At 40.2% G+C, this 15,854-nt stretch overlaps 1 protein-coding gene across 8 annotated transcripts in view; it reads right to left on the reverse strand.

Moving 5' to 3' along the window:
* Positions 1-210: 210 nt before the first annotated feature.
* Positions 211-15,854, reverse strand: part of fru (fruitless) — a 56,951-nt gene continuing 41,307 nt past the window's right edge. For 2 of the 8 annotated variants that reach the window (XM_043433063.1, XM_043433072.1), the window contains one exon: positions 211-4,674. In XM_043433063.1, coding sequence (XP_043288998.1) covers positions 4,424-4,674 — 251 coding nt within the window. In that variant the 3' untranslated portion in view covers positions 211-4,423. The other 6 variants (XM_043433056.1, XM_043433068.1, XM_043433062.1 and 3 more) reach the window with 5 other exon arrangements.

Here is a 15,854-nt window from a genome sequence, read left to right on the forward strand (position 1 = left end):
AAACTTGTTCCATGAACATTTTTTTCTAACTTTACGTCGAAAATGATCATTTTTTCATGCCAGAGTAATCGCTTCGAAAAAATACTTTTTTTACAGACAATGTGGAGACAGGATTTCGCGAAAGGGTTGTCGGATATATTCGTCGGAAGATATCACTCAAAAAATGAGAAACTTTTGGCGCCTCGTTCTCGAGCAGTTCTCGATCAAAGCTGTCGTGCCACGGGGTTACAGTTTATTGTATACATTTACACACAATTATAACAATCGACATGTATTGATGGAGAAATTCGATTTCGACGGATTGAAATGCTCTAGCACATTGTTACTTATTACAGTATTTATTATCCGCAATTTAATTACACGAAGAGTATTTTGGTCCAAAGAGTCGAGTGGTTTGTTATGACATTCGACGAAAAATAAAACTTTCGCTCTGCTTTAGTTTGAGAATAAAAATGGTGGCTGCTTGTTCGAACTCCGTTATTTTTGAGTTTACACAATTTCAGCGTTTCAACGCTAGGTGTCACTTTCGAATCTGTTTACTGTGGCGCCGCTCTGACGAGAGTAAACAGTATCTTATTAGTGCGCGCTGCGAGTAGTATGTGTTAGAATTTGCAAAATTATGGCGTTTTGTTGCACGATGAGAAGCTTTCCATGTTCCGTGACGCTCCGCTAATGGGAAGCTTTATTTCGGAACTTTGGTAAACAACCGTGTATAACTCATTTTGTCGAAAAAGCCTCGAGAAAGAGGGAGCGCGGTTCTCCGCGCGCATATGCGATCTTTTCATCAGCATTTCTCCGACCAGTCGCACTCGTGAATTCCGGAATGACGCAGCTAATTAACATGGCAACTTTGGTTAGAATTTAATAAACTCTATGTGCTCGGTTTGTTCGTGTGCGTTGTGGAGAAATATTCGAACGCGAGTAGCATCGAATGGTTGAAAAATGATTATTTAAATTGAGTTAGAAAAATTCAGTAAATGGTCGATTGTGACTCAATTTTAAGTGCGTCATGACGAGTGTCTTCCCAACAAAAAATCCTTTTCATACTCTTACTTAATCAGTCTTGAAATAATATGCTTTGGAAAAAGCACAGAAGAGCCCTCGCGATCATCGTTCAACACCGTAAATCAAAATGTGATAAAATATTTCGTTCACTTGTCCGACCAATTTCTTTGTTTCTGGGCCCAAATTTTTGATCATTGCAACGAAATTTCGTTTCGGTGTTGTACCAAGTTCTTTTGTAAACTTTGAAAATTTATCGTCTGGACGAAATTATTTGGTTAAATATTAATTCTTTCGGTCAACTAATTTATCGAATAGAAAACCCTAACCAAATCGGTGTTCTTGAGTCAATGTCCGAGAATATTGACAGTTCCGGGCATCGATATGAATTTCGTCGACAGTCAGAAAGTAAAGAACGTCCCCACAATTTTCCGGCAAATAAATGAACCGAGTCTCTTGATAGAAACTATAAAAACTTGAAAACTCGAAGAGTTTGAAAAGCTCGCTATTTCAAATTTTTGAAACTACAAATTTTTGTTTTGTTAAGTTTTGAGTGCTCTTTAACGATTGATTCAGTAAAATATCAACTCCGATAACTTCGAACGTCACAAAATTTTTCCTCTTAAATTTTAACAAAAATTATTAGGTTAGAAAATGTACAAATTCATTACGTTTCCCACTCTTGTTTTTTTCAACTGTTCAGAATTCGATGAGAACGTTCACATTATAAAGGAAGAGAAAAAATGATTGGAGAGGTTAAACCGAACACGGAAATGGAAGAGTGTGACGGAATACGAAAGGCACGCACCAAATTCAAAGAGTCGCGACTCGTAATAGCACAACCCTTACAGCAGAAACAAGTAGATCGAGTCCAAAATTGTATCTACTATTTACATTAGTCACGCAATGAATTATTTGATAAAACTCTAAACGAAATAAGCGACTGAAATCATCTGGACTGGATGGACTGCACAAAAATTTCTAACCTCAAAAGTAAACTGTCATTACGAATATCGACGAGAATACGTAAGATTGACACTTTGGCACTTACGCGTTCATTCATCGGGCGTAAAAGGGCGCACTTCGAAGTGCATCGAGGGTGGATCGAACTGGTAATCGCTTTCATTGGTTATCGGTAGAGAATTCCACGCATCAGGGTAAAAAAATAAGTGTGACGCCATGAATTTCGAGTTGCAGATGGCGCTTTGATCAGGCATAAAACATTTTGCGCGGGGGGGGGGGGGGGGGGGGGCGGGGGCAGTGCGTAGACGTTCGTTTGACGCGTTTTGGACTGTTCCTAAGAAAACAGTTGAGACACTTTTGTCAATTTATTTCATATCGATGCGTGCACGTGTGTTGTGTGGTGTCTTAAACGTGTGAAAGTGGAAGTCAGTCTCAACGATTTTCTAACCCGATAACCTATGAAACTTCGATGGAAGCATCGAAGCAGTGCGATCTTCGAAAACAAAAAACAATAAAAGCTCACTTCAAGAGACCGGACAACGACGAATTTTGACACCACTTTTATTTACATACTGGCGATGATTTTTTTTCTTTTTATTTGTTTTATTATAAAAATAGGCATATTTTAATATATACCTACATGTTGATTAATTCGGTCATCAGAGGAAGAGGGCAGAGTCTCGAAACGACTCTCGTGTCTTATTTCCTTCGAAGTATTTAAACATCTATTTTAAATAGCTATAAATATTCTCGTTAATGCATTCAAGAGAGAATACATAAAATCTCATTGTTTTTAAGTAAACGCAATCGATTAGCTTATTACTCCGAGTAAAACCTTTGGTAGAATCGTTTAGACTCCCTATAATGACTAGGAAACCTGTATATCGTTGAAATTCATGCGATATTCCTCTTTCGAATAGTATCGTTTAAAATCCGTAAATGTACATGGATATTTACACGGCGTTTTGTTTCACACTAGATAATACACTATCAAAAAACAACGAGAACCTATAATGACAGTTCGAGCGTGATTAACGCGAAATAAAACTTTCTTTTAAATTCATAGACGAAGGTGCCCTCTAGGAAGTTTCATGGTTCGTAGGGCCTCCAAAATGGTCATGACGCAACTCGGAAGAACTAACATACGTCAAATTCTTAAAGTCTCTTTTGGGATATGTAAATACGAACATACGCGAGTCTACCAATTTTCGGGGCGGATTAAATCGAAATAAAACGATTTCGTGAAAGTTGACACGAACGTGTAACGAGATTTTCAAAATATTATCGAACTGCATAAATTTCAATTTGATTATCGACTTGACACTCGTTGGAATAATTTCGAGTTACGTTCGTTACGTTTATTGCGGCGCGGGTGATTTGCGTGAGTGTAAAAAGTGACGGAAAAAAGTGAGCCAAAAGTGCATTGAAAATTGGTAGATTCTTCGATATGTCCATACGAAAGGGATGAAACAAATAAACGCGTCGAGTAACGTAAAAAAAACATCGAAAACTCGACGAAATAAAAATAAAAATAGACATCACAATTTCACGAACGTATATGGCGCGGCGATCGGCAGAATTGCCAACTAAATACGTGCAACGGTTTTTGGTGTTCGAAATAATGAGCGCGCACGATTCGTAACGTAACCTAACGTGCCTAAGTAATGGGCGGTGTATCGTTTCTATAGTATACGTAAACACTAATGTAACAACACTAATAATACAGTTCACAACAATTCGACGCATCCTCGGTATTTGCACTCGTTGGCCGGTACAAATCAGGTTCACGTTCGCGGAGCCTGTCTCCGCGCCAAAACTTCAACGTTCTAATTCTACCGATCCTCCGTCTCTCCGTCTACTTAGCTCTCGCGACAAAAACATTATTTCGAATGAACTTGATGTCTCGTGTCCCATGTGAATAAAGAAAGCACACAACTTTTAGCACAGCCAACGTTTGTCAATTCGACGCGTCACAGAAGGTCCCGAAGAATCATGAGAAACACGAGAAAAAAAAAGTCACCATACGAAAACATCGTGATGCTAGGTTATGGACGACCGAGTCGTTTCGCACAAGGAACACGTGAGGATTCGTGGGTTGGGATTAGCACCAATGTACAACAGGGCACGCCGTTATTCCGAGGCGGAAGATACACTTTTGGTTGTTTTGTGGTTTTTTTTTCTCCCTAGTGCTGAACTGAAGTAACATTTGTGTGTCGCGTGTGCAAGTGCGCGCGCGGATGTGCGTGGGTTTAGCTCGCGGAATAATTCGCCTCGAATAGCGGTAAGAAGGCGAGACGGTTCGATCGTTGAACATCGACGGTTTTGATTTTTTCTTTCGTACGTTCTTCTTCTCCAACTGTTTCGTATCAAGTGATAGAACATTTGAATTTTAGACGGCGTTAGAGTGCATCAGCCCGTCGAGAAGACGACGGCGCATGTTACCGAGGATCGCCATCCTCTACAATGAACCCTTGGCGAAGAGATGCTCCCTGTGCTTGGTGCGTATGTGAGATCGCAGAGTGTCGATTCTGCTGTATGTCGCCGGACAGTAAGGGCAGAGTGATCGTTGAGCGGTGTGAATGTGGAAGTGGTGCCAACGATTGGTCACCTGTTTACCGCAAGCGCGGCATCTCCAAAGTGCCGGACTGCCAAGCGACACAGCGAACATCTCGTGATATGAGAGCCCGACCGGAACATTTGGCATCGAACCTGCAAACCCAAAGCCTTCATGCTCTAACGTGTTTCGAGATTTTTCCGGCACTTTTACTCGCGCGTTATATATTTCCAGCTATACGTTTTTTTCTCTATTTTTTTAAACTTTTTTTTCATCAAAAGCTCATTTCTTGCCTCTGTCAAGATTTTTTCTTCAACCGCGTCAATGCGAGGACAAAAATCAAGCGACGAAAGACAGTCGCCCTACATCCGCGCGTTAGAGGTTACGGACACGAGTCTTCGTACAAACTCGGAATAACTCGGAAGTTGTTTTTCAACGGTCAACCCGCACCGTCCCTTTGTGCACGAAATGCAAACGAGGCGTATGTAAAGTTGAAAATAAAGAACTTGTGCATCGAGGCGTTCACACGAAATTTCTTTCGTCATTCTTTCCACTGCGTTTTATTTATCAAACTATATTTTGAGGTTATCCTGCGACCAGGAACTTCGAGCTGCGAACTAAAACAAGTTAAAGTCCGGAGTTCCGAGTACTGTTTTCGTTATTGACTAATTCCCCGAAATATACGAATCCAGTTCAGCGATTGAACCCGGAGCCTGAAAAATACAGAGAAATGCACAAGTTTCGGCAACTCTTGTCTTCAAATTTCATACTTTAGGCACTTAAAATTCGATTCTTTGTGTCACATTCTCTTCATGAACTGTCATTATTTTTATTGCTTATGCATGAAAAAAAAATCACGCGACGTCAACAAATTTCGTAAACTTTACGACCATATTTTACAACGTGCTGCACCCCACTTTTAACGAGTAATATTTGTTTTTTCGTAATACGTTATTGAAAATTCTCCGCTCCATGAGTCTATGCAGGCCATTGAAGTTTTTCGTACACAATTTGCTTATCTAGAGTCGCGGTAGTGACAAGTACATTTATGACGTCGCTGCCAGAGACTCTTTACAGGAGCCATCGCTTTTCTACTTGTTTCGAAAATTTCTTTCGACTATTTTCGAAGAAATATATTAAGCTCCCTCCGAGTGGACGCTGTCTGATCGGGAGTCTCGTGCCGTTGTACATTCGTTAAAACATTATTGCAATTTTATCGGAAAGGACTGGTTCGACTGTATATATAGAAAACAAAAAATAATGAGCCATGAGCAGATCGATGTCCATTCCGGTTGACTGCAGACCGGAGGATAAATTAGGTTAGAAAATATGAAAAAAAATACGATATTGAAATAAAACTTTATCGACACAAATATGTATATTTATAGAGATGAAAAGCTCCACTGAAAAGGTGAAATTCAAAGTGATGATTCTAAATAAAAAAAACGGTAACGTCAAACTCGTCAAACGGGAAAGTCGCGTAATACACATTTACAAGATGAGACACATCAACATACATTCGGCACAACAATGCCTGGCGCAATCTCATCACTCGTGACGCTCAACGGCCCATCGCAACAGGATAATTTGCTCAGCCTTCGAACACATCACCGACGACGGCTCAGACTGTCCGGTGCAGCGATCAATTATAGTCAAAAGCCCCGCGGCCTTCGTGTGTCATGTAGCGCGCGCGAGTGCGTGTGCAAGGGTGGGGATGAGAGCGGAAGCAATGGCGAACGATTATCCATTTTGACGAATAGATTAATTGGGTATGAGGCGTAAGAATCGGAGATCGTTCAGTTTTTATGGACTCGAAGTTTCAATGGAGAAAATATTTTTTTTTAGAACAGCCAGCCAATTTTTCGGCGTGGTGCTCGCTGAAAACTGTCAAATATGTTCACAGATGGCGCTCGGGAAGAATTTTGAAAAATTCAATCGATACAGAATGGATACTTGGTTGACAAGTGAGAAGGGGAGAAAAAGAAGGGAGAGTTATTCGATGAATTTTGGGTGGAGAGAGAGCATTTACATCGCGTTGTGTCGAAATAAAAAGTGAAACAAGGAGAATACGAGAAAGTTGGGTTATGAAGATGGCGGAAAATGTGGCCGTTCTCGACTTATTTGCGCGGTCAAGAGACTCGGCAGAGTCTCGGGACAAGTACATTGATATTTATATTCGGTGAAATTAGTTTGGGGCTGAGCAAAAAACGGGGTTTGGCGGTGCAAAATGTCCCCGTGTGTAACAAAGAAAGAATGCAGCACGATCGTCGTTGACAAAAATCAGTGACAGTCGTAAGGGTTAAATCACACACGTTCTACGAATACCGGAACTGTTGGCGTCCAGCAGTTGGTTTTAACTTGTTTGATTTGGTACGATTGGTAAGAACGAAGAGAGTTGCGACTGTATGAGCGACACGAGAGTGAGCGAGACGAGCATATACACCACTGTTTCAAGGAATCTTTCTTCGACGGGGGCCGACATATTGAGCCGGCAGGGCCGCGATCACTGCGGTAGTCAAATTAGCTATAAACCGTTTCGGGTGCGTATCTGATTTGACTTCTTTTTCCAGGCAAGCAAAAAAACTCAATAAAAATAATAACCGATTTTTCGTGAAACTTAAAAAAAAAGATTCATCAAAGAATGTTCAAGAGTTTCATGAGCACAGAATGATTTTCCGCAATTCGGGTACAGTCACGATCTCTGGCGAGATGTCCGTGGTTTATGGTTCAGTGGAACGTGGTTTCGTTGTTGACTAACCGCGTTTGGAGGTACAAAATGGCTTCAGTTATTTCTCAACAGACAGATCAGACGAGGAAGTGATGAAAATCGTTTAATGAATGGATCGATGTATGTGTGTATACAATATATGAATATTTATATTACACGGTTTATGCAAATTTGCTTCATACGTATATTATACACACACGGAACACAAGCACGCATTGCACGCACACAAAAACATATTTTTAGAGCCTCTGTAAAATATAATCGTTGCTCGGGCTTCATTCTCTTGTTATCGCCCACATTTCCGCTGGTTTCGCAACATTTTTAATCAGGATTAATTCCGCGAGTGCATACAATTCTTTCGTGGAATGAGAACACGTTACGTATCCGATTGTTTTTATCACATAAACGAATGTTTTTTTCTTCTTGTTATCCTCTTTGGCATTCGGCGAAAGTACATTTAGTTTATGGTTTATGAGAGATACATGGGGCACAAAGTAATATTATAATGGAAGGGCGAGGATGAATCCTTATTTTACAATTTATCGCTAATTCCCAAACAAAGGCGTGATGATAAGTTCACGTCCTTTCTCTACGTCCGTGTATGTGTGTGAGTGTGTCTGTTTATTTACATACAATGGGGAGCTTTTTAACAAGAATATCAGCAAACGCGTTGACGGGTACATACTGTGAACAAAAGGTAGACGAGCGACAATAAATGTGTGCAAAAAGCTCTGATTTCTCTCGCGTCACTTTGATCGTAGTTTTAACCACACATTCGGAGTTTTGACACTTTCACATTTTCTTCTTATTTCGAACACAATTCCACATCGCAACTGTAGCTTCGTCGTCAACTTTTTCTTCAAATTTTAAAGTTACAAACGGACTATCGTTGGAGCCCGCCGTGAACCCTTCGACATTGGATACGATCACTGAAAGTTCGACAGTTTCAAGCGGCCGGCGCTTGCTTTTTGCACATATTTATTTCGAACTTGGAATACGATCCTTAAACATCGCAGACAGCCCTTTCGAAGTTGATCTCGACACGCCAATACACGATAATACTAATTATTGCAATGTTTTCGCCTTTATAAAATGGCGTTCGAAAAGTGAAATCGACTTTAGACCCCCCCCGTTGACAGGTCGGTCATACCGCGGCCAAACGACACGGTCCTCCAAAATCCTACGGCCGTGGAAGAATTGATATTAAACCGTTGGCATTGTACCGAGGGAAAAAAAGTTTTAAGGACACAGTCCAAAGTGGCTCCCGCGACTTCGGAAATTGAGATTTTTTTTTTTTTCATGTTTGCTCCGAAAGTGCGATGTTCGATCGGTTTGGCTCACCAGTAATAATGGCCGATTACGCAGCGATGTCTCATTACAAAGATTATTTCACAGATGAAAACTGTGAAACAACAAATTTGGAGGTTAACAGTAGGAACGTGATGAAGCGAGTGCTCATGCGATTCTTTGAATTGAATTCCGATCTCGAAGCGAACGTTCGAAGCAAACATTGCAGAAAATAATGTACGTAGCGTGTATTAAAAAAAGTCGAACTCTCAACCGGATGCAAATTTGCCGAATTATGTCAACTCGTGGCAGAAAATGGCGCTCGTACCCTCGTCGAATGATACCGTGCGACGATTTCGAGCCAATAATTAACGAGATGATATTTACCTTGGAATAAAAATATTCACGCTCTCTTTGTCGTGTACGGCGGCAAAAGGGTTTCGAGTGGTGTCGATGTGTTGAGAAGTGTGCCGTCGCCTGATAAAACGAAATGGACAAATTCCGTTTGCACTCGTTTTCAAGGCTGCCAAAGTAAACTGTCAGAAAAATAAATGTCGGTGAAAAGCTTGTGCACAATTTTCTAGAATGTGACAACAGACCCTCAAACACGAAGAAACGATAAAGCGCAAATTGTTAAACTATTCCATGGAGTTGCACACTGCCATCGTTAAGACTCTTCGTGTCAGATATGATTATGATAACTCGTTTGTTCGTTACAATTCATTTGCTCTAACAATTGGGATGAAAATTTCGAAGGCACTAATTAGAAAGTTTATTGCTGATGAGAATAACGCACGCCGCAATTTTCAGCTCCATACACATACGCGTTAACGCGCGCGCACACACATACCGCACCAGTGCGCACCCAGAGATAATAGAATCGTTGGAAAACAAAAGGTATTTACACAGCAAATTCGTCGTAACAATAGATCAACTTCCTTCGCGTAACAACACACATAAAACATGAAAATAAAAAGACGCAACGACGTGTCTCGTTGTGACGACGGAATCGAGGAATCTTCGATAATTTCTTCACAAAGTTAATCTTCTTTTCTTTTTTCTTTGCGGATGGAACGTGAGTTCTTCGTCAACGGATTAACATCGTATTATGGGATATAAATCGTAACAGTGAAATGTGAATACATATTTTGTAGGTTATAACGCAGTGACGCGATACGGACCGGAGGAAGGGAGACCGAAGGTGTGCGAAGCACTACTTCTGGAGGGAAGGATTTTGAGCTCAGTAGTTCGGGTGAAGTTCCACGGCGTCCCCCCGGCAGTGGTGGCGCTAGTATCAGCGGCATAAAATGGTACAAATGCAAATATGTAAAATAAGTGTCAGCTCAATCGGAGTGGGAGCTGTCAAACACAGGCGAATTTACAAAGTGTTTCCACGAGCGTCACTAGCGCCACCTCGCGCGGGGGGGGTTCGGTTTCGGCTTCACCCGATCCTGTACAGTCACACACGGAGTTTAACCTCCTTTTCTCTGGACGCAATGTCGTGAGTTGGAAAAAGGAGTTGAGGAGATTGGATAGAGTGCCTTGGAAAGGAACTTGACAACGCTGCATTCGATAACGAAGATTTGACAAAGACAAGAAAAAATCAAATGGAAATAACAGTGAATACGAAAATCCTATTAATATAAAAGTCTCGTAATTCCGTTGATGTGTATTTAAAAAAAATCGTTTTCGTCGTTACGTGATCCATGTTTTTTCCAATTCGTGAACATTTTTTATTTCGACCTTCCGAGACAATCTTTCTCCCCGACACTTTTCGTTTCGGTGACTCAAACGTTCCTTCGGAATCGAACGATCGGTTTTGCAGGCTTTGCAAAGAATGACAATCGCGTCTTTGCTACGACGTTACGAGAAGAACCATGATAATAACAATAATAATTATCACTATCGTAATAAACATTATTTGGAAAGTCGAACAGTACTCGGTAAAAATAGCCGTCGTAAGATGCGCCCGCCAATACAGTGGAATAAATGAATAATAATAATAATAATAACAAAAATAATAATGATATATCGAATCCGCGAGTGAGAAACGCGTTGTGTGTAGGATTGGCAGAATCGCGCGACTCGACGAATGACGAGGAACGAAAAAATACATATTTAACTATATATAAATATATAAGTGTGTGTTTATATAGTTGGCGCTGAGCCGCTGCCGCGTCTCTTGAAATATATATATATATATTTATATGAAAAACGATAAATTTGGCAAATGAATGAGAGTGAGCTAGATGACACCGTAATAAGGACGGTAGAATCCCGTACGCTATTGAACATGGGCGTGCTTGGTCCGCGTGTGCGTTAGGAGTGTGTCGCTTCGTGTATAGACAGCCGGGCACAGCGGACAGGCGTACTTGCCCGGAAAATGCACGTAATAGTGATTCCGTACGTTTGTCACGACCTTACCGCACAACGAGCAACGTCTCCTCTCGTCCATGTTATTCTGTCTCTCAAATATCTGTGATATCCGCCAATTTTTCAGCTCTGCAACAACAGAAACCACAGAGTCAGCAAGCCACGCCAGCGATCAGCTCCGATTTTGCGGGCGCCTTTCAGACACGAGATTTTATTGATTTTCTCTTTCATGTTTTTGTTTGACTATTTTTCTTCACTCATTTCCAAAAATTTCCGTCTCATACCTATTTTCACCAGTTTCGTGGGTTTCCCTTCTCCTCTCTCTCTCTCACTCAGTCCAAAAAAAATCAATTTCACCTCACAAAGCACTCATTCAATTCGATCAACGGACGTGCAATAATTCGGCAAGCTTTTCCCGCTCCTCCAGCTGTGTGGCATCGAGAAAACGCGTTTCGACAATCGGTACCAATCAACTTGCGGAAATCGCGGATTTTCGATAGTGTCGCGGAAATGGGTATTTGGCTTTCGATTTCAAACGCACGGACGACGAGTCATGCGCCGTCTCTGTATTGACATTTGTTTAATGTGTTTTCCCTAAACTTTCGTCAACAAGCTGCGTAATAAAATGTGATTAAAAAACTATTGAGCTCTTCGTAGTTTTTCCTAGCTTTGGCAATTGTTTCTTGGGCATCGATCGTGTTTGGATTTCGTCGAGAAATGAACGAAATTCAGCTCGTAAAAACGAGTATGAAAATGTCTGATGTGCATGCAGATGCGTATACGTGATTCAACGAAAATGGAATAATGCGTTAAATTATTTGCAGGTTAGGGTTCGAGGAATTTTCGATAACTCGTAAGTCACTTTATGCAATTCGCAAACCGTCTTGATATTATTTCCCCGAAACGATAAACTGTGATTTTCCAATAAATTCTTTGCATCACCATTCGCACTTTATTCGTTTGGAGACATCATCACGTGCGTAGAAAAGCCGGTCGAACGATTACCGGAGACAGTAGACGCTCGTTAAATCGATCGTGGATTTGTGGCGGTAGTGGCACGTGCCGGTGCTGCCGCCTAGTAGTGGCGCTTGATATTTCCGAAGCGGCTTGGTTCGTCGCGACACATACGCTCGTGCAAACATACCCTCGCACTCGCTACACAACACAGGCACGCAGCACGTATTCGTGTGCACGGTCAATTTACTCTGCAAGCCCCCACTTGTTGCGAGCCATTTTTTATTGCGGTTGCGTGCAATCGAGCTTTCCCCGAGTCAAAATGGGCCTTCCGGGGCTCGTTAACAAATCGTATTTGACGCGTTCTTTAAAAAACATGATTTTTAGTGACATATCGAGGAAATATCGTTAGAGATACTTGAAAGAAAACAAAATAATAATAAAAGTGAAAAATAATGGTAAGCAACGGGAGAATAGGGAATGAAAAGTATAGAGAAAACAGCGTGGGGAAGTTGGCAAGGATGGGGGAAACGGTCGCGTACGGTCACCTCGCCTTCGTCACGAAAACAAGACGCCTGGAACAACGTGAAACAACAAAAAGTAAGAAAAAAGCTGCGATACCCCTGCAATTGCAATCCCGTCATAATTTCAATTTTCGTTCTGGCTTTCGCTCTTCGCACACCTCTATATTTTAGATTAATCCACATATTTATGTACACATATGATAATGTCGTAAGAGTATCTGGAAAAAAAGAAATTCGTACGATCGGTTAACACACAGTTATGTTTAATCAAAAAATTAGTATGAAATACATTAAATGCACATGTGATTAAATCCGTTTTCTTGTTGTTGGTTTTTTCTTTCTTTTTATGATCCGCATCATAATTATCATTCGTATTATCTACACTATAATTAAAGATGTTTATAACAATGCAATGTAACATAAGACTTTTTTTCCGTTTACGTTAGAATAAATTCATAAGGATGAGAGTAATCGTGTATAACGATAAAGGTAATAAGAATAACTCTTGCTTCTGTCTCGCATGTTATAAAACACGGGTTAATTTTTCCCTTTTTTGTTGTTTTTTTTTTCGCTTTTTTTTTTTCTTCTTTTTTCATATTTTTTTAATATAAATTGTCGTTATCATTTATCTAACTTTCCTCCGTTAATGATTTTCAGTTTTTCACATTTTCATGTTTCCTTTTTTCTGCTCTTCTTCTCTCATCTTTTCAATTAAGTTTATCTATATTTTCTATCGCATTCTCTCGTTAACCTGCTGCTGCACGTGGTCAGAAAGTTGTGTGCCTATTGTACGCTTGGAGCCAAGGAATTATACATGGTTTTTGTTTTCATCATGTTATTAAATCTAATTATTCTAAAACGATTCACGGTTGCGTTCGGCATCGACTTTGCCGTTGTGTCTATTCGATTCCCCCCCCTCGTTTTTCGTAGTCGTCGTTCCACCGATCACCCCCACCGTACCATTTTTCTCGCTCTACGATTGTGGTCCTCGACTCGATTACTAATGTCGAATAAATCGCGTGTTTTTCGCACGCGCATGCGTCTCCTATTTCGTGTGCACTTATATATGTGTTTGCATATGCATATGATGGGCGGATTCATTACTGAACGCGGGCTGCGGACATGGATCGGTGATTTGGCTGTCGAACTTTTTCAAAATTGGAGGTTATGAAGGACAAAAACGACCTTTTCGATTTGAACTCGAGAGAAAGGAATCGTGAAGGTTGCAGAAGCTTTGAAAAAATACATTTTTCTTTTATCTGGAGGAAAATTTTCTCAAATGGCTCTATTTTAACGGAATATCGCGAGGTTACTCGAAAATACAAGATTGAATGAGAGAAATGCTGCCCATTCAAGCTACGATTCCCAGTGAAAACGGGTTTTATTTAAATTCCAAAATTTCTGACGGCCACCAGATTTCCTCGTTCCACCTTCAAATTCGTCGGATCGTATTTTTAATAAGGTACTTTTATAGGTTAAGTAAGCAGCCGAATCGCTCATGCAGGCTCGCGGTCGCAGAGCAATGGATCTGCCCGTGTGCATATTATTTGGCGTTTTTTCGAGCGAAATAACGAACGGCATGGTCGAGGCAAACAACGACGACGGCAAACTTTGGGATTTCATTAAACAGTACAACTTCCTTACAAAGTCGATGCTACGTTACGTACGTTTGAACGCAATTATCGTGAAAACGTTCATCCTCCACAGTAGGTAATAAAAAGATTTTTTATGTGCTTATTTATTTTTCTGAATTTAGTGATAACCGTTGAGATAATTTTTTCGTTTTCTTTCAACCATTCCTCGACATGATTTTTCTCTCTCAACCTTTTTTATTGTAGTATAAATGTAGCGTTTTTGTTTATTATTCTATATACACATATATATATTTGAGACATACATATGTATATATACAGCAGTTCGTAGTAATGTTTATGTATAATGCCGCGGCGACGTGGCGCTGCGGTAGCCACCTTGAGGGATTGTTTCCCCGAAGAAGCGCTTCTCGGGGAGTGTAAAAGCCGCGGAACATTTTTTCCCGTAAGTAAACTGCGTCGTTGAGAAACCGGCCAATCGAGAAAAGAGCAAATGATAAAAAACAAATAAAACCGTTTCGAGATGTCTCCGTGTGCGAGGGGGAGTGGGGAGGCAGGGCGGGAAGGCGGACGGTTAGAGGGAGCGACGAGAAAACACAGCAGAGGGCGCAGCGGAATAGAAACAACCGAAAAATCGCGGCCCGGCATCATAACCAAAAAACTGAAAACATGAATTTCATAAAAATTTGCAATTCTCCACTAGCGAATTAGTACTATACTTTAAAAACCTTTATTTACCGAAGTTTTTTTTATTTCCCAAAGCTCTGAACGAGGAGCATCGAGAAATGATAAACATTTATAAAATAAAATAAAACCACGACACGATAGCGAAAAATTCTCCGTTCGAACGAGCATAACCGAACAAAAGAGCGAGTAAGCCGAAGGTGGGAGGAGCCCGGAACAGAGATAAAACGGTAAAATTATAAATTATCCGACGATAATGAAAACTCTATCGTGCCAAAATATTCGTGGATTGACGTACTTGTACACGGAACATAACGAGGAGAAATATTGGAACGGGTAGATTGTACGAGAAAAATTTCGATTTGTGGTTAAAGGATCGGAAACATTACGTAACACACGCATATATATATACACATGTATATATTTGTATATATACATATATATTATTGTTTTTCAAATATCTCTCAGGCTACGACTTGGCTTCGCACTCAAGCGAAAATGCATCGGTCGTGCAGTACATAATGCTATTAGAATTATATTACAGTAACGAAAGGGGCGCCCCCTCAGCATTTTCGCGAGCGCAATATTAAAGTGCGAGGGCTCGCTTGAATGTGTTTATAATTTTGTTTGTTTTAAGTTACTCAGTCTGACAGTTGCGGCTTCGTGAACCCTGCACGACCTTTGTCCCTCAATCTATACAGGCTTTCGCGTTCCCTCGCCCAAAAATCTTTTTCACAGACGAGTTGTGCCCCTTGATAATCCTTTTGTCACTCAGTGTTAAAACCTTGTTTTTTTTTTTTTATTTTTTTTTTTTTAAATAGAACACACTAATTATCGCAGGAATAATCCCTCACGATTGTTATTACATACACAGCATTTTTTTCCCCCAGAAAAAAAGGATATAAGAAATTTGTTGATTTCTTAAATATATATGCATATATATGTAGTTATTTATATATGTATATATACATATTTTAAAGACAGATATATACATATATGTATATATATATTGGTTGTGTGTCGAGTGTGTATGTACGCGCGTGTATTTTGTGTCTTCACGTTTAAGTGTGTGTGTATATACATATATATTCGTAATTAATTGTAATTTGTATACCCTATTATATATAAAGAGATATTAATAATAGTATTATTTTTTTCTCGCTGTTTAATTTTTATCGTTTTTTTGTTTTATT

This window comes from Venturia canescens, chromosome 1, assembly GCF_019457755.1.
Source record: "Venturia canescens isolate UGA chromosome 1, ASM1945775v1, whole genome shotgun sequence".
NCBI classification, from domain to species: domain Eukaryota; kingdom Metazoa; phylum Arthropoda; class Insecta; order Hymenoptera; family Ichneumonidae; genus Venturia; species Venturia canescens.